This window comes from Trachypithecus francoisi, unplaced genomic scaffold, assembly GCF_009764315.1.
Source record: "Trachypithecus francoisi isolate TF-2019V2 unplaced genomic scaffold, Tfra_2.0 Lachesis_group17, whole genome shotgun sequence".
Classification (NCBI taxonomy): domain Eukaryota; kingdom Metazoa; phylum Chordata; class Mammalia; order Primates; family Cercopithecidae; genus Trachypithecus; species Trachypithecus francoisi.
The window spans coordinates 81,834,099-81,855,023 of NW_022681462.1; the positions used below are offsets into that span (position 1 = coordinate 81,834,099).

At 51.4% G+C, this 20,925-nt stretch overlaps 1 protein-coding gene across 4 annotated transcripts in view; it reads left to right on the forward strand.

Moving 5' to 3' along the window:
• Positions 1 to 2,435: 2,435 nt before the first annotated feature.
• The window catches only part of OTOF (otoferlin), a 47,267-nt gene continuing 28,777 nt past the window's right edge, over positions 2,436 to 20,925 (forward strand). For 2 of the 4 annotated variants that reach the window (XM_033176317.1, XM_033176316.1), the window contains exons 1-6: positions 2,436 to 2,657; positions 4,321 to 4,447; positions 4,936 to 4,990; positions 11,697 to 11,828; positions 17,009 to 17,071; positions 17,440 to 17,524. In XM_033176317.1, coding sequence (XP_033032208.1) covers positions 2,495 to 2,657; positions 4,321 to 4,447; positions 4,936 to 4,990; positions 11,697 to 11,828; positions 17,009 to 17,071; positions 17,440 to 17,524 — 625 coding nt within the window. In that variant the 5' untranslated portion in view covers positions 2,436 to 2,494. Of the gene's footprint in view, positions 2,658 to 4,320; positions 4,448 to 4,935; positions 4,991 to 11,696; positions 11,829 to 17,008; positions 17,072 to 17,439; positions 17,525 to 20,925 lie in introns of those variants that run through there. The other 2 variants (XM_033176318.1, XM_033176319.1) reach the window with 1 other exon arrangement.

Here is a 20,925-nt window from a genome sequence, read left to right on the forward strand (position 1 = left end):
GTGGGGAAGGGGAAGGGGAGAGGGAAGTCTGTGGCTGGAGCAGGCTAAAATGGCAAAGGGTAACTATGTAGATCACACATGGGGAAGGGCCGGGGACTCCAAGAATAACACAGCCTAGGAATGGCCAAGAAGTAATGATACAAAGTCAAATGCTGAGCCCTGCAGGAGACTCCTGGGTAATTCAGGAGAGACACAGTTGAGCAGCAAGCCTGGGCAGAAAGGAATCCCAAGCCCTGAGACAGGAAGTGACCCGCGAGGAGGCCCACAGAAACCACACTTCCGAGGCTGGGCCTATGGCAGGGGTCAGGACAGCCAGCACTCCTGCCCTTGGGGCCACCAGGTAGGGAGAAATCCCACAGGATGCTTCAGGGCAAGCCAGCCAGGGTGGTCCTTTCTTCACCATCACACGATTATTTCTGGTGGTTCATTGTTCTGTTCAATGTTATGTCACCAGCAATTTAACATGCACAGCTGCCCCTTCCCACATGTGTGGGTGTTCAGGTTCTTTTTGAATGAGCCCCTTCTTTGTAAACATGGGTATGATCTGTGAGATGCCACAGATGACAGCATCCTGATCTGTAAACTATGCCGGCACACAGACCATACCTGTACCTACGGGTGCCAGCCCTGGGGCCTTTTAACTAAAATCCCAAATGGTCAGGATGGGATGGGATTCATGCCCACGGAAGAGTGCAGTCCTACCGCATCGAGGCAAAGGACCCGAGATGCAATGAAAATATTGCTGGCCTAGAACACAGGAGCTTTCTGTTTCAATCCCAGTTCTGCCACTCACCATATGACCTTGTGATTATTTTCACCTCTTGAGCCTCAGTCTTTTTATTGGTTGAATGAGGAGAAGCATGTGGCCCTCAGAGGATTGCCAGGAAGATGAGATGAGCAGACATCTGCAGATATTGCAGACATCTGGAAAGGCTTTTGGCCCTCTGTACTCTGCTTTTGGCCATTTTATGTGTGTGTGTGTGTGTGTGGTGTGTGTGTGTGTGTGTGTGTGTTTATAACTCACCTCCCCCCATCAGAAGGGAGGAAACTTTTAAAAGTAATTCCAAAGGCATCAGCTTTGATTTTAGAGCCTCTTTCTTTCCCTTTCTTCCCATTGTCGTATTGCAGACGGTATGCTACTGAAGAGTGCAGACACATCAGCCTTCTTCCATTCCTTTTTAGGAATTCAAGAACATGCTAATGTTCCCTAGATTGTGAGCTGCTGCCACGTGAAAAGGGTGATTCTCAATTGCTCCCTCACTGGGATATGAACATGTTTTGTCTTGAATATGAACAGTAAAGAAAGGCCCTGGGGTTGGGATAGGGCCAGGTTTGGGGAATAAGATTGGCTCCACCATCCTGAGGAGAGAGGCTTGAGGTTTCTAGGTCATCTGCCTGAGGACAGAAAGATTTTCCCCTATCTCCCATTGCCCAGCATAAAGAACAAGGATCTGGGGTCTTAGAAACCATAGTCAAGCCCCCACAGGGAGATGTGTGACCCAAAAAGTGTGGACTCTGCTGTAAGTGAGCTCTAGGTTGGAGCCTGCACCTGGCCCCACCTGGGCCTACAGGATGATGGGGCCACACCCAGGAGGAGGGAGAATGGGAAGTGGAGGGAGTCAGGTATCCACTCATGCAATATGGATGGGGTAATGGAACACTGCACTTTACCCCCTGCTGATCCTGCTCCTGGTGCTTCCTGGCACCAGGAACCACAGGCTCGGCTGCAGGGACATCACTGAAGGGCAGTGAGGACCCCTGCCCCTTTTCCTCAGTCCTCCGGACTGCAAGGCCCTTCGCCTGGGGGCACAAAGCCACAGCAAGCCAGAGGAAGAGGTAGGAACTATGGAGCCTGCCATAAGTTCCTGGGGTTGGGGGAAAGGGGAATTCGGCAGTGAGAGGGGACAGGTAGAAGGGGCAAAAGCCAAGACCGAAGATAGATGGGACAGGGCCTATCTCCCCCTTTTTCATGGGGACCAAGGAACATCCCAGAACACGGAGAGGTTGGAGAAAGACAAGTCAGGCTTTGAGCACCGAGGCCATCTGAGAACTGAACAGCTCGTATCAACCACATCTCCCATCTCCTCACCGGCCTCTGTCCCTGAGTCCTCTCTGGTCCCTGCCCCGCTGTTCAGATGCTCTGTCTCTGGTCCTCGGGCTTTCTCTCCAACCAGCTGAGCCAGGGAAGATGAGGGTGGGGACACTGGCAGGGCTAGGAGCTCCGAGGAGACTAGACTGAGGGGCTGGGATCAGATTGAAAAGTCCAAGACCCAGAGGAGCTCCAGTTAAAATGGCTCTTCCCGGCTCAAGGCCACGTTCTCTGCTTGCTGGTGACCCCATCCCTCTCCTCCGTGTGTGAAAGGATGGCAAAGAGGGAAGTGGAGGGGTCTCTCTCTGCCCTCATTCCCCCTCATGGCTCCCAATTTGGGAAGACAGATCCCGACCTATTTCAGGACCAGTAGGTGAGGGGCCGGGTCCATCTCCCTTCTCTGATATGTTCTCTCATGTTTGGCTCTTCTGTGTTTGTGTGTTTTCCTCCACGCGTCCCTCTCCCTGCACCTCATTCTGGCGGCCTCCTCACAGAGCCGGGAGGAGCGTGTTCTCCGCCATGAAGCTCGGCAAAAACAGGTCCCACAAGGAGGAGACCCAAAGACCAGGTAGGACAGGCGCCGCGTCCCCCAGTCAGCCCCGCGCCTCGCGGCTCCCTCCCTCCGCTTGCCAGCCGCGGCCCAGCTGTCAAAAGGTCCTCCTGGGATTGGTCGTCCAGAGCCATCTGGGAGGGGCATGGGCTCTCATTGGCTGGCCCAGGGCCAGGCCCCGCCCAGTGAGGCGAGGCCCTGTAGGAAGGGGCCGCCCTGGGGCCGAGGGAGGGAAACGGGCCGCGCCCTCTATCGGCTGGGCCTGGTTACAAAGCTCCTCCCGCCCTCGTTGCTCCCGGTTCTTTCTTCTTCACACAGAAGCCCAGAGTTTTAATTAGAGCAGAGAATATCCATCAAGAAACGCTGTTTGGCCAACTCCCTATTTCTGGGGGGAAACCGGCGTCCCACTAGCGCAGGGTTGGCGGCAGGCCTCGCCAGCGCGCTCTCATCAGGCTGCAGCCTGGCCTTAGGGGAGGTCCTGGGGGCGCTGGAGGGCGCGGCAGGGCCGAGCCCGGGAGGCTGGAGCAGCAGGTGGCACTGGGCCCTCTCAGAGCAGCGGCTGGAGAGGGGAAGACAGGCAGGGAGGCCTGGAGGAAGACAAGGGGAGAAATGGAGAGGACACGGGAGCTGGGAGGGGGCCATCTTCTCCATCACGGGCCCACCATCGGGGCTCCTCCCCCAGCATCCCCTCTGTGGCCCAGTGGCCCTCAGGCTCTCTCCCCCACCCTCTTGCCCCCATGCCAATACCAGCCGTGCCCTTCACCTTCTTCTTTTTTTTTTTTTTTTCTTCTGAGACGGAGTCTCGCTCTGTCGCCCAGGCTGGAGTGCAGTGGCCGGATCTCAGCTCACTGCAAGCTCCGCCTCCCGGGTTCGCGCCATTCTCCTGCCTCAGCCTCCCGAGTAGCTGGGACTACAGGCGCCCGCCACCTCGCCCGGCTAATTTTTTTTTGTATTTTTAGTAGAGACGGGGTTTCACCGTGTTAGCCAGTATGGTCTCGATCTGCTGACCTCGTGATCCGCCCGTCTCGGCCTCCCAAAGTGCTGGGATTACAGGCTTGAGCCACCGCACCTTCTTAAATGGAGAGAGTACAGCTGCTGGCTGAGGACCAAACCCAGTATCCTTGGGTGGCTTTTCGGAATCTACATGTCTGCATCTCATTAGATGAATACCAGTACATTAGGTTCTGAATTCCGTCAGCTATTTGATATGGATAAGTTACTTCCTAAGCCTTCGTTTCCGTACCTGTGACATGAGAATAATGCCCATCTTGGCAGGGCACAGCTCTAAGGACTAGAGATACTCATGTAAAGTCCTGGTGTTGTGCCTGGAACAGAGTATCCACCCAATAAATGGTAGCTATTTATTGAGAGGTGCAAAAGTGTGGATTCTTTATTCCCTACCTTCATCCACAAGGGATATTCAGTGCCTAAGTAAGTACAATGCAATAAAAGAGCATTCAATTAAAATAAAAAGGCAAGACCAGACATAATATCCGTTCAAATCCAAGATCAGGATTAGGTAGAAAAACATTGCAGTTATTCAGACCATAACATTCTAAGCAGTAGCAACTAAGTAAACCTCGAATTTAACTCTCAGCTTTCTGGATGCCAGAGTAAAAGGAGAAACAGTCACTATCTCACCATCAGTCAGCCCACCTAACCAGTCTTTCATCTTCCCCAGATGAACCAGCAGTGCTGGAGATGGAAGACCTTGACCATCTGGCCATTCGGCTAGGGGATGGACTGGATCCTGACTCGGTGTCTCTAGCCTCAGTCACAGCTCTCACCACTAATGTCTCCAACAAGCGGTGAGTGGATGGGAGCCCCACAACCCCAACTGCCCCCACCCTGTCAGGCAGGACCTTGCTATGATTGAAATTTGGGTAGGGACGAATCAGGGCCCATGGACAGCTTTTTCCTAACCTAATCTTACCCTTTTCTTCTTTTTCTTGGGTGTTTCTCTCACCTCTCTCCCTGCAAAAGCAGAGCACAGCAACTGCAGGCCTTTTCTCAGGTCTTTGAATACCTCCCAGCCCAAGGAAGCCACAGACCTGCCCACCCCATATTTGAAGCTATTGACCCCATGTCTGTCTCCCTGTTACTTCTGCCTTTGATTAGTTCTCTGTGTCGAGGCCTCTGAAGGCAACTAATCCCCACTATTCTTGGCAGTGCTTGAGTGTTTAAAGACCACGATTCTGTCCCTCTGCCCACTCCCAGGTCTAACCACTGCCCATGCCCTCCTCCCCCAACAAGCAGTCCCCATACACCAGGCCTGATGATACATTCTGTTCCTCAGATCTAAGCCAGACATTAAGATGGAGCCAAGTGCTGGGCGGCCCATGGATTACCAGGTAGGTGGGCACCTGGAGGCCTCATGTCTTTCAGACTCTGCTTTAGTGGGGGATTCTAGCTGGAAGTGCGTTATCCAGTATATTGAGGCATGGATCCAGGGGTCATAGAGAACCACAAGCTGAATATGTTTCCAAAGTAAGCTTGTTCCTGGGAGGCATTCCTAGAAATACCATCAGTAGAGAGATACAAACCCAAAGAAAAGCTTGAGAACTCTGCCTATGCTAATCAAAGCCCTTCCAGTATTTCATGTTCAGCATTGGACTTCATAAAGTGAGAAGCACCTAGAAAAACCATAAAGAGACCAAGGAGAACTACAAAGAAAGTATTCAAACCATTAAAATAAGGGCCTTTGAAGAAAGTTTTCCTGGAATGATTTTTAAATTGTTGTTTTGTATTATTTGATTGGTGGAAGTAATGTCGATTCTGGTTATCTCTGGATGCTGAGAATGTGAGTGATTTTTTGTTCTTCTTTTTGCTTCTCTGTATTTTATGAGATTAACACAACTTTTTTATTTGTATGCTTCTAAGACTAGAGACAAAAGACTGAGACAAAGAGAGGTTGACAGCTAGCTGTAAGAATGTGAATGTGGCCAACAGTGCAGGTGGGACAGGTGATGAGCATGTCTGGTGGCTGCTGGGACACCATCTCTCAGGAAAGGCCCAGGGACCCTCCATTGCTCCAGACTCGCCCTTGGAGGCTAACAAGGCTCAGCTATAAATCAGAAGACTGCTGGGCATTCCTAGCATTGAGTGAGAATGCTGGCTGCTCAGAGGGGACAGGGCTTGCAAGAGATCTCACCTGGCTGCCACTGCACTTCTGTCCTGGATATGTTCTGTCTGGGTATCAGCACCAGGCCCTAGAATCAGAGTGAGCCCTGTCTACCAGGGTAGAGCTTTATCTTTGATACCTAGTTCCCAGACCCCATGCACACCAACGCTTCTTTACAGAAAACCCCACTTCCCCTCACTCAGGTGATGAAGGAAAGGATAAGATGGCACTTTTCTATGTAAAAGGTACATCTGGCCATGTTTTCTCCAGAATATACCTCATCTCCCTTCATCTTTGTTTTAGTTAATTTCCACCTACTCAGCACCTGTCTTCCCAGGTGCCTGAAAAACAGCCACAGGCAATGTCAAGTGGACCTGCCCTATGGTTTTAAACAACTTTAAGCCATTGGGTTCCTTGGAGGTCTGAGAATCCGGGCCCCCTCACCTCTGCCAAAACCCAAAACACAAAGTGTCCTAAGACTTCCGAAGGCTTTTCCAAGGGGTTAGGTTCAGGGTTTTGTTTCTCTGTGTGCCAAGAACAGAAAATTTCCAAAGAACAAAGACCCCAACTCAGAGATGATGTCACTGGCCTGAGAGGTAAGAGCACATCAAAACTACAGTCATTATTGTTCGTGAAACTTATTTTTGAAGGTTTATGCTATGCCAGGCACTGTACTAGGAGCCATATATATGTTTCCATTGAAGTTAATGTAATTCTTCAACCACCCAAATATATGTGTTATTGCATTTTATAGGTAAGAAAGTGAGGCCCCAGGAAGGTCAGGAGCTTGTCCCAGGTCCTTGCCACATTTAGCCAAGGCTAGAGCCAGGGTTCAAGGCCAGGGGTGTCTGGCCACAGCTGTCAGAACAATTGACTTCTCTATATCAAGACTTCAAGACAGCTGCTCCCTTCGGGTACCTGGTTCATCTTCATCTTGCTACTTAGTGCTTGTTTTCCAAATTTTTTCAGACTGCTTCCCACCAGAGACTTTTATTAACTGAACCAAACATTGTCCCCTCCAAAGACTTTTTAAACCGAACTGAACAAAACAGTTGTTGTATTTAACTGGTAGCACAGTGTTTCCTGACAAGTTCATTCACAGCTCACCTTGCAAACATTTGAGAGAGAGCTATGAGGATGCAAATGTGAAATTATTTTCACTTCCAATGCATACAATGTATAATGCAGTAAAACCAGGCCGGGTGCAGTGGCTCATGCCTGTAATCCCAGCACTTTCAGAGGCCAAAACGGGTGGATTGCATGAGGCCAGGAGTTCAAGAGCAGCCTGGCCAACATGGTGAAACCCCGTCTCTACTAAAAATACAAAAATTAGCCAGTCATGACGGCGCATACCTGTAATCTCAGCTACTTGGGAGGCTGAGGCAGGAGAATCGCTTGAACCCGGGAGGTGGAGGTTGCAGTGAGTCGAGACTGCATCCTGCACACCAGCCTAGGTGACAGAGGGAGACCCTGCCTGTCTCAAAAGAAAATTATAAATAAACAATAAAAAGCAATAAAACCAGATGCAACTTCACTCTCTTGAAGACTTTGGGTTTGATGAGTTATAAAGACCTCAGGAAGGACATCTCGGTGGTGAGAGGAGGGGAGACTTAGCTGAACTCAGCTCCAGGAAGGGTTGTGAGGGTTCAGGACCATTCTAAAGGTTATGGCACTGAAAGAAGCCTGGAGATAACAGGACCGTGGCATTCCCATGCTCCTTGTTTCTTCCATTTAGAACGCATGTCACATGTAAACTCTTTCCTGATTATTGCCGTCTCCAAGGCAAGAAACCACAGTCATCACCTGTGAATGTGCAGTTTCCCCACCAGAGTGAGCAATGCTTGGCACTTGGCAGACATGTTCTTGGTGGGTCAAGGGGTCTTGAGTCTCTTCATTACCCTCTCTTCCTGGCACCAAGACTTAATACATTGTCACCCAACATCTCTCCAGTTTCCACCTCCATTTCATGCCTCTGCCGCTGACCTGAGGTCCCCAGCCTCAATTGCATGCTTATACCCACTTTCTACCTGGCCTCTCTGCCCCCATATTGCCTCCTCCACTCCAACCTCTATGCCAGCACTGGAGCAATCTTCTGAAAATGCAAATCTGGTCATGTCACATCTCTGCCACCTGGAAAAGCGGGGAGTGGGTAATGGATGTTGCAGAAGGGCAGTACTAAAGGGCACACCAACTCTCATCTCTAGCTCCCAGCGGATGTTCTTGAAGCTGGATCAGGTCCCTGGGAAGCAGGTCACAAAGCATCATTACTCTTGGGTTTCCCCAGGACAGGGGTATAGATTTACTACTCAGCATTATTCCTTGTGATCGCTTTCATCAAGCCACTGGGGAGTATGTCCCTTATCTTGAAAGGAGATGGTGGATAGTCAGCTGGTCAGTTGGTCCCAGCTGTGGCTCCGTTTGCCTCTTCATCTTCCACCCTGGGAAAATAGAGTCCTCTGCTGATGACTGGAGAGAAGGATGGGCAAGCCCCTCCCCCAGAACCCTGGAGAATGACCATCTGTATTTTATTTTTTATTTCAAGTGCATCATTTCTCCTTCCTAGAGCCCCAGGCGGGGTGGGAGGCAGCAGGAATGGCATTCCCCTTCCCCCAACACCATGCACGTGGTGGGCTTTCTCCAGCGCCCTCAGCTTTCTCTCGGGGCTGCCCCTCAACCAGCAATGAGCACCCTCTGGAGCTTCCCTTCCCTCCATTGCTCCTTCAAGCTTCTGCCCACCTCCCCCTGCACCCTCCGCCTCTACTGCCAGAGCTTCTGTCCAGGTTGTCACCTTCACTGGCTCTGCTCCATGGAGGAAGGGAGATACGTATGAGTCCTGAAATGGGGAACAGGGACAAGTAGCCTGTCCTATGGCCATGCCTCGAGATGGAAAACATAAAATTTAACCATTCTCTTGGCAGTGGGAAGGAGACTTGCCACTGGCTTATCTTCAGCAGATGCCAAAACTACGTCTGTCTGCTTCCCAGTCTTGAGTTATAGAAAGCCTTTTTTATTGTTGGTGGGGGCATGAGTTGCGGAAAAATTCATGGGGTTTTTTTAAATCTTTGGCAAAAAAGTGTTCGTGGAAGTTAAAACTCTATAAACTATTGTGCAAAGGAGGACTTCTAGTGTCTGTTTGCTCTCTTCACAGTAAACTTCTCAGAGCTAAGTTAATTAGTCCTATTTCCTTTTTATCTCCCTGAAGGAGTGCTGAATATTGAACTTCTGTGAAGCTCCAGATTCTAAGCTTTTACTTCTGTCCCTTTGGCACTTCACATTCGAAACAGAAATGTTTGCTTCCTAGTTCAAGGGTCACTTCATTTGTAAATATCCCATTTCCTGGCAATGTTCTCATTAATATTGGAATTTCTATTTCCTTAACCTGATTACTTCTGATGTGCAGATTTTTCGTTGCCCTCAGGATGTGTTTCAGACTTTGATGGATACTGGATGATCATTTTAGTGGTTATTCTTTTTCATGAAAAGGGAAGATAATTCTCTCGAGTAAAGTTGTGTTTAGAAGTTGCATCAAAGCACAACTAAAACATGAAACCTCCAAGATGACAGGCATGAAGAGCAGCCTTCAGAGTCTCATTAGAAACATGTGCTGGGCGCGGTGGCTCACGCCTGTAATCCCAGCACTTTGGGAGGCCGAGGCAGGTGGATCACGAGGATAGATTGAGCCATCCTGGCCAACACGGTGAAACCCCATCTCTACTAAAACTACAAAAATACGCCGTGCAGTGGCAGGCACCTATGATCCCAGTTACGCGGGAGGCTGAGCCTGGAGAATAGCTTGAACCCAGGAGGTGGAGGTTCAGTGAGCCTAGATCGTGCCACTGCACTCCAGCCTGGGCAACAGAGTGAGACTGTCTCCAAAAAAACAAAAAGAAGAAGAATGTACTGAGGTCCACACTTATTCTAGCTGGGGAAAGACTTTTCTGTTAAAACACACGTTTGAGAGAGGCAAGTGAATCAACCATTCTAAGTATCATGCACAGCCTCACCTACTTGAGAGATCAGCCGCTTAGCTGAAGGGAGATTCTGTTGGAGTCACTCACATTTTATAGAGCTTTCTGCCGTTGAGGATACATTTTGACACACATGATCTCATTTAACCTGCACACAACCTTATGGGTAGTTGGTATCTCTGCTCGTAGCTGAAAAACACAAGGCTATGTGGTCATTTGCCCTCACACCTGGCAACATCTTAGGTCTGGGGTTCAATGCCAAGTTCAGCAATCCCCAGTACATGCCTCTATCCATCTCACCATGGCCACCCTGACAGGAACTGACACCTCCAAATCCAAATGAGACCTGGTGGCTTAAAATGAGCATTCGGGAAAAGTAGTAGTGAAGTCAAACATTACCGGTGCTCTGGCTCTCTCTCTCTGTCTCTCTCTCTCCTTATGTCTTTTTAGCTTAAATAGCCAATAATCGACTGGGCGCAGTGGCTCGTGCCTGTAATCCCAGCACTTTGTGAGGCCAAGGCAGGCAGATCACCTGAGGTCAGGAGTTCAAGACCAGCCTGGCCAACATGGTAAAACCCTCATCTCTACTAAAAAAAATACAAAAATTAGCCAGGTGGGGTGGCACGTGCTTGTAATCCCAGCTGCTCAGGAGGCTGGGGCAAAAGAATCGCTTGAACCCGGGAGGTGGAAGCTGCAGTGAGCCAAGATCACGCCACTGCATTCCAACCTGAGTGACAGAGAGAGATTCACTGTGAAAAAAAGAAAAAAAAAAAAGCCATTAATCATTTGTGGTAAGCTCCACAAGGAAGAATTTGTTGCAATCCCACCTATGCCTGGCTCCAGCAGGTTTCCAGGAAACATTTGTTGCATGAATGAACAACTGAAAAAGGGCTTCCCAGGATATAAGTAAGATTGCAGAGAGCTGGATGCCATGTAAAGGACACAGCAGAGTGCATATACAACATATAATCATTAGGCTGAAAAAGGCAGCTCAGGCAGGCACCAAAGCCACACTGGCCATTCAAACAAAGAAATTCAGCAAAAGGAGAAGGGGCAGGAATGTGGAAAGGGCGGGCCAAATTCCAGAAACGCAAAGACATATCAGAAGCTTGCAGGCTTACATAAGAATTCCTGGAGCAGGAAATTAAATGCAAGTTAATGAAGACTTTAAAAGCTTTATTCCTGAGTGCATGAAACCTAAGACATGGATTTGGCAGCTCTTTCTGAAGCAGAGACATTAACGCTAGGGAAGAATGCAGGGCACTTAGCATCACCTAGGAGCTTTAAAAATACAGATGCCAGGCCGGGCACGATGGTTCATGCCTATAATCCAGCACTTTGGGAGGCCGAGGCAGACAGATCGCTTGAGGCCAGGAGTTTGAGAACAGCCTGGCCAACATGACAAAACCCCATCTGTATAAAAAATACAAAAATTAGCCCAGTGTGGTGGTGCATGCCTGTAATCCCAGCTACTCAGGAGGCTGAGGCAGAAGAATCACTTGAACCCAGGAGGCAGAGGTTGCAGCGAGCCAAGATCGTGCCACTCCACTCCAGCCTGGGCAACAGAGTGAGACTCTGTCAAAAAACTAAAACTAAAAATAAATAAAAATACAGATGCCTGAGCTGCATGCTCCAGGATTGGATTGGATTGGTCTGGAGATGGCCTGGGCATCAGGGTTTTTAATGCCTCTCCCTCCCTCCAGCCCAGCAAGGTAAGTCTAGTGAACACTGACTTAGAGGTTAGCCAACTCATACTCCTCTATAAATGAAGACACTGAGGCTTGGAAGGAGAAGGAGCCCAGGATCACCCCACAGATGAGAGGCAGTGGTCAGAGTGGAGTCCAGGAGGCCAGTGCTGGCTCTCAGGCCCTCCCTCTGACCCTGCTGCCCCAGCCCCCGGACCTTTGTGGGACCGGGCTCCTAGGCTTAGGCAGCTTTCCTTCTGGCTTCCCCTTCTCCTGCCTGTAGGTCAGCATCACGGTGATCGAGGCCCGGCAGCTGGTGGGCTTGAACATGGACCCCGTGGTGTGCGTGGAGGTGGGCGATGACAAGAAGTACACGTCCATGAAGGAGTCCACTAACTGCCCCTATTACAACGAGGTCAGTGGCCCTGTGGGGAAAGGAGCCTCTGTAAATGTGGCAGGAGGGTGGGCCCCAGTCCTTCCCAAGAGACACAGGAGTCGCTGGGAGTCAAGAACCACACACGGCTACCAGCAGGGGTGACCCACCCTGTTACAACCCCCAGGACACTGACAAACAGAGCCACATCCTCAAATCCTCTGAACCCCCTCAGTCTAGAGCGCAGACTGACACTGGTCTTTGAAGTGTGCACCACCTGGGTGCCCCTGTGCAGACCCCAGCAGTGCCTGTGAAAGAACTGCCCCCACCCCACTCCCCAGGAGGCCTGGTCCCCACTGTTTTCCAGGCCAGAGCCCAAGGACAGAGCTGACTCATTCCAACCCATGGCGGCATTGGCACCATTAGTAAGCACTTTCTACCAGCCAGGCATGCTCCTAATTGCTTCTGAACTGGACCATCCGAAGTTGTCACTATCAATTCCCTTTTACACAAGGGGACAGTGAGACTTCTGAAGGCAGACCTTGTCCAACGTCACAGTGCCAGCATCGCCCTTGGCGTGCTGGTGGGGTTCTGCCCTCTTGGCTCAGCTCCTTCATGGTTGCCTGAACTTCTGTGGGTTTCCCTCCAGAGCACTGGCCTTGACTTTGGGGTGTGAGAGAGAAAACATTTGTTACCCACTCCTATTCTTTCCAGCCATTTGAGGCCACATCAAGGGTGAGGGAGCTCAGAGACCCTCTACTTCAATCTCCCCATCTTACAGAGGAGGATACTGAGGCCTCCATATGGAAGGGCCTTGCCCACAATCTCAGAGAATGTTGCTGATGGAGCAGGGGCCAGGCTGCCCACCCAGCTTCCAGCCCAGGGCTTTGGCCACCATCACAAATGTGGCACCTTGGTTCCCAGGCTCCAAACAGGACCCCATCATAATCAGCTCTGGGGAGGGATATGAGAAATACACTCACTCATCCAAACCCAAAGAATGGACTTAGAGGCATGAAGAACAGCGAAAGTGAGACTTTTAATAACGGTCTTGAAAGACAGAGTGTCTGGTAGGCAGGCACACCCGGAGCAGTCACAACATGTCATTTATCTCCTAGCATGCATGTCCCTTCCCCAGTTCCCTATTGGTCAAGTACTATGGGGTTACAATCTTCCCTGACATCGCCTAAGCTTCATTTTCCCCCTTATAAGGTTATACCCCACTCCCCTTCCCCATTTAAGTTTCAATTTCCCAATAACAAAACTTTCTTCCCTTTCGTGGGCTGACCCCTCCTCTACATTCTGTTCGCTTATTGTGGCCTAGGTGCATGAGCCGTGTGGTTTGTTACATTCGCAGGTTGGATGCCAGTACTTAGACTTATCATGTCTTGAAAATGGGCCATTTAAAATATTTTCTCACCAGGATGTCCAGGCCTTTCCCAGATGCCTGAGCACACATCAGACTAACCCAGAAGCCACTGGCCTGGGCTCTGCCATCCCCTTCCTGGAGGGTTCCCCAGTCTGTTTCTCCTGGTGGCTCCAGGCAGTGAGGGGTGCCAGGCTGGCCCAAGTAAGGCAGCTGAGTCCCGTATCCTGAGGTGGGTGAGGACTGAGGTGCCCCCTGTAGCTTGGCGGAGGGCATTTCTCAGGCCGCTCTGAGAGTCCTTGGACTGTGCACCTGCAGGAAGAAAACCCAGGCCCACCTCTGTCCTTCAGCCCACGCCTGGCCGAACCCTCCTTTGTGACCACAAATCAACTCCACTCTCCCAGCTGCTTTCCCACAGGCCCCCAGAGCTGGACAACCTGCTCAGGACCCCTTCAGCCCCAGGGACATTCAGGATTGACATCTCTGGCCTCACGTTAGGACACATCCTGACTGGACAAGCCTCTGCCTAGAAAAGCATCTATGTCCCCATGACAGGCATGGAGACAGTTCCCTGTGGCCCCGTGGTTATTCGATAGCAGTGAAGCCACTTTTGTTGACTTAAGGGATCTCCCTCCACCAGGCCCACGCACTTTGGGTTTCATTCAAATTACTTCCTCTTTCCCAAGGGTATAGAGCTGCTCTGCCCACTCTGTGGCTCCTCCAGAAAACTCCCCCTCACCTGGCAGGGCCCAGCTCAAATGTTCTTACTACTGAGCAGCCTTGCCTCCTGTGTCTGGGTCAGAGGTCAGCACTCCCCTTTCTCTGCAGTGTTAATGTCCCAGAATTGAGGTTGGTCCTCTGTGTCTCTGTCCTCCTGGTGGACTGGAGGCTCCCAATCTCCTGCCTCGCTGTATCTGTTCAGAGCCAGGCATGTACTCGGAGGGGTTCAGTAACACTCACCCAAAGGAAGACACAAACATCCACAGAGCATCTGCCGCGCGCCAGACGGTGGCACGTGGGGCAAGATGGAGGCTGCTGAGATGGAGGCACAGTTTCCACCCTGCACAGGTCCCTTCCTCATTTCAGCCTAGAATCTTTCTAAATTCCCTATTTATATCCTCTAAGACTATTCATTCTGCTCATCTTCAGACGATTTTAAATGTGTCTCTGATCACATTTTTGTTCTTTTTCACAAACCCAAATAGCTCTGATTTTGTTTCTGTTTCCTCTAAACTAGGGTTCTCAAACTCAGCACTGTGGATATCTTGGACTGGATAATTGTGGTGGGATTGTCCTGTGCCGTGTAGGATGCGAGCAGCATCCCTGGCCTCTACCCAGTAGATGCCAATAACAACTCCTCTTAGTTACAGCAACCAAGACTGTTTCCAGACATGCCAAATGTCCCCTGAAATCACCCCCAGTTGAGACCACCATTGTAAACTATCTTGCTATGATTCCTTCCAGCCCCAAATCAGCCTTTCCAGCCCCAAAGCTTTCTTTCCCTTTTCTTATCTTTCTATGCCACATTCCTTTTCAATGAAGGACATCCTCCTTGTCGTGGGAATGTATTATTTCTGACTAATTATCTGAGCTGGCAGGAACCTTCCTTTGGCTCCATTAAAACAACAGAGGGAGGTGGGAGCAATCAACATGACTTAGCAGGTATCCAAGCTATTACCAAAGGAAAATATGCTCAGGAATTTGATTGCAGACAGCTCAGAGAGTTCGGGATTCTGGCCCTAGCTCAGCTAGCTCGCTCCCCTGGGGCTGGCACAGCTGTGGGCACCTGGCCTGATCGCCCTGCCTGGCCCTGAGCCTGCCTGTGTGCAGGGAAACTCACAACCTTTGCCCTTCCAGAACAAGCTGGCCATTCACAAACCAGACTAAGGCTCCTTTTCTGTGTATCCTGTGTGTGCATCAGGCTCCACCCTGGGCATCTTGGGAGTGCCGCCATCTTCCCTCCTGCCAAAAATCCACCTCTCCCCTTTGCCTTGGATCCTTCTCTTTCTACAGCTCAAAGAACCTGGAATAGCACAGCCCAACTCTGTCTTTGTTTTTATTCCAGCCCCTTCTCCCTTGCCTGTAAGGTGTTCTACTCCAGCATATGCTAAGTACAACCATGAAGACCCATGTGTGCTCAAGGACAGGAACTAGGAGTCTGTCACCTCTCTCTGAGCCTTTCCTCATTCCCACACACCTCTCCAGCGACCTCCTTTTTTCCTCCTCCTCTCCACAGGCAGACCACTTGGCTTGTCCTCACTTCCTCCGCGCAGTCACCCCTCAATCTCTGCAGGGTTTCTGCCTCTAGATGTCATTGGCACTGCTCTCCTCAAGGTCACCAAGGACCTTGCTGTTCCTGAGTATAATGTCCATGTCTTTCTCCTCTCCCTTGATCACCCAGTTTCTTTCATCCTGCTGCCTGCCACTCCTCTTGGGGGCCCCTCACACCACTCTCCTGCTTCCCCTGTCTCTCCAGTTCCATCTCCCTGGCCTGACTTCTTGGCTGAAAGGCCGTGGCTTCTTGGAGCCCTGACCTGGGCCTGCTTCCCCTCCCATGCTCTCCCCAGGTATCTCCTCCATCCCCAAGGTGTCAGTTACCATCTTGTGCTGATGATTTCCAAATCCATATCCCCACCCGCCTCCCCAGAGCTTCAGAACCCCCGGCCAGCACACCCCGGGCCTGTTAGTGTCACGCATAGCCTGTTTACCGTGTGCTTACCATGGGTGCACACCTGGGTTAAAGACTTGACCAGGTTGTCTCATTGCAACTTCACAACCACACCTTGAAGACCGCATGTGAATGGCACCCTTGGAGCAGTTCAGCACGACAGCCCTGGATCATATCTCCACATCATAGTATAATAGATAAACTGAGGCTCAGGCAAGAAAGTGATTGGCCCAGCAGTAACAGCCAGGTGGGGCTGGCTCTGAAGCTTTACCCTCAGCGCTCACGGGCCAGCCCCCAGCAGCCAGGAGCATGTTCTCTTCGAACATTTACCCTAAGCACTTTGGAAACATTTCTCCTTTCTTCTCCTTTCTCCCCCACCACAGTTCACCAAAGCAGCAGCCCCTCTACTTACTGCCCCACACCCTCATCCTCAGCGCCTGCACACCCAGGCCAGGGGAAGAGATGGAGACTGCAAGTGCGCATGGCAGCCCACAACACCAAAGGACAGTGCACGCCCATGGCATTTCACATGGACTGCCAACTAAGTGCTTTGGCACACCATGGTTCATCTGCTCTGAGGCTTGTGTTATTTTACAGCTTCACCTCTCTGAATTTGGGATGTGTCTCCTAGGCAGCCTTGTGGCTTCATGGCAATGTCCATGTGGCCTGTTAAACCGTAGTATATCTTACAGCCAGTAGCCACTTTGGATTTGGTAAATTATGTTACATTGTCTCATCAGAGCCTCATAAAAAGACTCTGAGGTGGGTGTCATTATTCCCATTTCACAGCTCAAGAAACTGAGGTTCAGAGAATGTGTTGCTCAAGGCCACACAGCTAGGAAGGTGCAGAGTGGGGACTAGAACCCAGGTCTCCTCGCTCCCTGGCCCTGTGCCTCTTCTGAGCACAGTGCAAGGGCATAGGCTCTTCCACCTACTGTTCCCAGTTCCTTCCCCACCCTACACTAGCCAGCACCAGCCCCACCTAGGGGATGGGGCTCTGCTTCCTACCACCCACCACCAGGATCAATCAGGGTCAGATGAGTTGCCTCTGCTGCTCCTCTGAACTTTGGGGCTCAGGGCAAATGGCTGGGGTGCAGACAGGCACTGCGAGGAGGGAGGGGCCCAGCACTGCCTGGGCTGTTGCTGCTGCCCACAGTGACAGCAGGCCCGGATCCTTCCCCTCTCCAGTACTTCGTCTTCGACTTCCATGTCTCTCCTGATGTCATGTTCGACAAGATCATCAAGATTTCGGTGAGTGGGGAGCAGCCCCTGGCAGGCAGGACCACTCCCTCAAACTGCACCTTTGTGCACACTTGAGAGGAGCCCCCTCTGTCTATACCTGTCATAAAGAGGCAGTGCCGTGCCTGGACACATGGCTGAGCAAGTGGGGCACAGGCTGGATTCTGGCCCCCACCCACCCCTTTCATCCGGTGCCTCTCAATAGTGTATTCGCCCGTACACGGTGGCCAGCGAGAAACTGGGGTGGGCAAGCCACCCCACTCTGCCAAACGCCTGCCCCCCCCGCCCCACTTCATCATAAAGCTCACGTCCCACCACTGCCCCATGGAAGGCCTCACCCTCGCCAGGCCTGACGGGTGGGCTGTGGTTCTGCCTGAAAGGTGATTCACTCCAAGAACCTGCTACGCAGTGGTACCCTGGTGGGCTCCTTCAAAATGGACGTGGGAACCGTGTACTCACAGCCAGGTGAGTACCTGCGCATGGCCAATCAATCAAGGTGTACACGGCTCAGGGAGCATAGTGCACAGGGCCCTTCCCGCTGTGGTGGTTCCCGGGAAAAGCCTGGCAAGGACCACAGTCTGACGACTGTTAGTACACACAGCCATCTGGCTTGCAGAGAAGTGGCGCGCACAGTCTGTACACAAATGCAGTGAGCAACTGCGCACCCAGTCTGGTGGGTTCTCATTCATAATTAGGTCAGTAACTCCACTCAGAGCCTGGAAGGAGCTCCATCGCACGCTCAGGAGTGCATGGCAGGCTGGCACATCACTGGCCATAGGCAGGCTGACGAGTAGTGGTAGAGGATACAGTGAGGGAAACCCGTCACAGCCTGCAGAGGGGCTGCACCTAGACTCCTGCCTCCTGGGCTGGCATCCACTGAGCAGAAAGGAACTCCCTTCCACCCCTCATAGGACCCTGCCATCCCCTATTACAGTTGAGGCTCAGAGCCAGGGCTTGCCCCAGCTGCACAGCTGGTCGGGGGTGAAGCCAGGCTGCGTGTCCCCAGAGCCTCACCGAACCACACTATCCAATCTGAACGCGGTGACGCTCTCAGTCCAGATGTAGTGTGCTGGCCTCTGCGGGACGCTGGTCTCTGCTCTCAGTCCAGATGTAGTGTGCTGGCCTCTGCGGGACGCTGGTCTCTGCTCTCAGTCCAGATGTAGTGTGCTGGCCTCTGCGGGACGCTGGTGTCTGCTCTCAGTCCAGATGTAGTGTGCTGGCCTCTGAGGGACGCTGGTCTCTGCTCTCAGTCCAGATGTAGTGTGCTGGCCTCTGAGGGACTCTGGTCTCTGAAAACACTTCTTACAAGAGCCCCAGGCTCTTGGGCAACCATGTGGGCTCCATGGCATCCTGTAGGCCAACACCAATGGGGTTGGCAAGGGAACCCCAAGGGGTGGCCCAGAGGGCTTGTGAGGTGGGCCAGGCAGAGGAAGTGCCTCAGCCTGCCAGATGACAGCTCACTCCGTGGGCAGGTTAGGGACCATCCCGTGTCCCTGAAGTGAATGCACTGCTCAGAGTGCCGTAATGACCCCATTAGGCCCTTTGACAATGACAACATAATTTCACCCAATTGTCACATTTGACCCTCACAAAACAGTAATGTAGGCAGCAGCGTTTCTTCCCATTTTGTAGATGAGATAAATGAGGCTAAGAGAAATGAAGGGGCTTGGAGATACCACTAAACTAGTAAGTTGAACAAATTGGTGATCACTTGTGGTGCAACCTAAGAGATGTCCGCTGGCACACATTACAACTGTGACTCAGACCAGGGAGTCTGAGTCCAAAACCAAGATTATACATACAAAAATCACAAGATCATAGAACACTCAAGGTGCTCAAGACCTGAAAAACATCTAGTCCAGCCTCTCTGTGAAGATAAACTGAAGCCCAGGGTGTTGAAGGGGTTTGCCCACCATCTAGGAGTAGCACCCCTATCTCCAGCTCCCAGACCAGTACCTTTGCCACCACCCCACACATGCCATGGCCCTCAGCGGAGGGCAGCCCTGCTGACCGTCAGTGCTGTGGGGAGCAGGGAAGAGCCGGCCTCCCGCCATGTTGCTTCCCTGGAAGCATGCATAGCTGTGGACCACTTGCGTGGAATGACTGGCATCCCTGAGGATGAGCTCCTCCCAGGGCTGAGCAGTGGCCCCGGTACCATTGGCGGGCCTGAGGCCAAGAGCCAAGAGAAAGTCAGGGGGTGGAGAAAAAGGCAGAGGTTAGTCTAATATGGACCTCTGGGCTTCTGGGTAGTAAAGTCCTGGTGAGGAAACAACCAGGGCATCAGTAAGTGCCAGACATTGGGCTAAGCTCACTGTCCCAGCAGGCCTCACCCTCACAACCCCATGTAGGCGTCATTCCCATTTCACCATAAGGAAACTGAGGCTCAGCAGGCCTGAGTTGGTCCAGGGCCACACTGTGAATAAGGAACAGAAACAGGATGTGGGCCCAGGTCTGGGTGAGACCAAAGCCCAGGTCTCCAGTCGGGTAACCCAGCTTGAGATTCGCCGCTCCTGCTGAATCCAGCCTTGAGCCTGGTGCCCTCCCAGGGACAGAAGAGCCTGAAGTCACATGGGTCCTAGAGTTGAGACCCAGTGTCTTTACTCTGATGTCTCCAGTTTGGCCGGGGCTTCTTGATGAGTCCTCAGTTCCAGCCAGGGCACTGTTGGACAGCATGCTCCCAGAGACACTCCTGGGTGCTGCTGGGAAGCTTTGGGTGGTGTCAATCTCTCTTGGAACTGGAAGGGGTTTCCCGAGAAACACTCTTCTCACCCTGGCAGGACCACATTTGTCATTTGTACCACCAGATGCAACAGCAGGAAACTGTTTACTCTTTGCTACTCTCTGTTGGGAGTGAGGATGGGCCATACACTCATCCTCATAGATCACAGAGGAAGTCTGGGCCATACACTCATCCTCATAGATCATAGAGGAAGTCGGGGCTATACACTCATCCTCATAGATCAAAGAGGAGGTCTGGGATGTAGCAACTTCCCCAGCTGGGCTAGCCTTGACTGGCAGGTGTCAGCCCCAGGCTGAAGGGAGGTGAAATGATGTTTCTGGCTGGTAAGCATATAGCTCAGGGTCTCATGTGGTCCTTGTATCTCTAGCCTGAGATCACACAGTATTAGGACTAGAAGGGCCTCAGAAGTCGTCAGGTGTTAACCTGATGTAGGGACCCCCACAGCACCATCTCTAATTGGTCATCTAACCTTACTTAGTCCTCCCAGAAATGGGGCACTCACTACCTCTTATTTTAGATATCTTCACTTTCTTTGGGTCATCTCAAAATCTGTTGCTCTGTAACCTTCACCCACTTTCACAGGTCTCTCTTTCAGGACAAAAAGAAAAATAGCCTTTAAATTTGAAGGCAGATTTTACATTCCTCCTGAATCTTATTCTCTTTCCTTTCTAAATGTCCCCAATTCATCTAGCCATGCACACCTCTATACATCTACCCCATATCCATCCATCCACTCACCCACCCATCTACAAATCCATCCACCCACCTGTCCACAGATCCACCCACCCATCCATGTATCCATCCATCCACCCACCCACCCATATATCCATTGGTCCACCCACCTGTCCACAGATCCACCCACTCACCCATATATCCATCCATCCACCCACCTACCCATTTATATATCTACCCACCCAGCCATCCACAGATCCATCCACCTACCCACCCATCCACAGATGCACCCACCCATATATCCATCCATCCACACACCCATCCGTATATCTACCCACCCATCTGTCCAGATATTAATGGCTCCTTCTATCCAATAATCCATTCACCATCTGTCCATCTATCTCTCAGCTGGCCAGGCAGCTCACCATCCATCCCTCTGCCCATTTCTGCACCC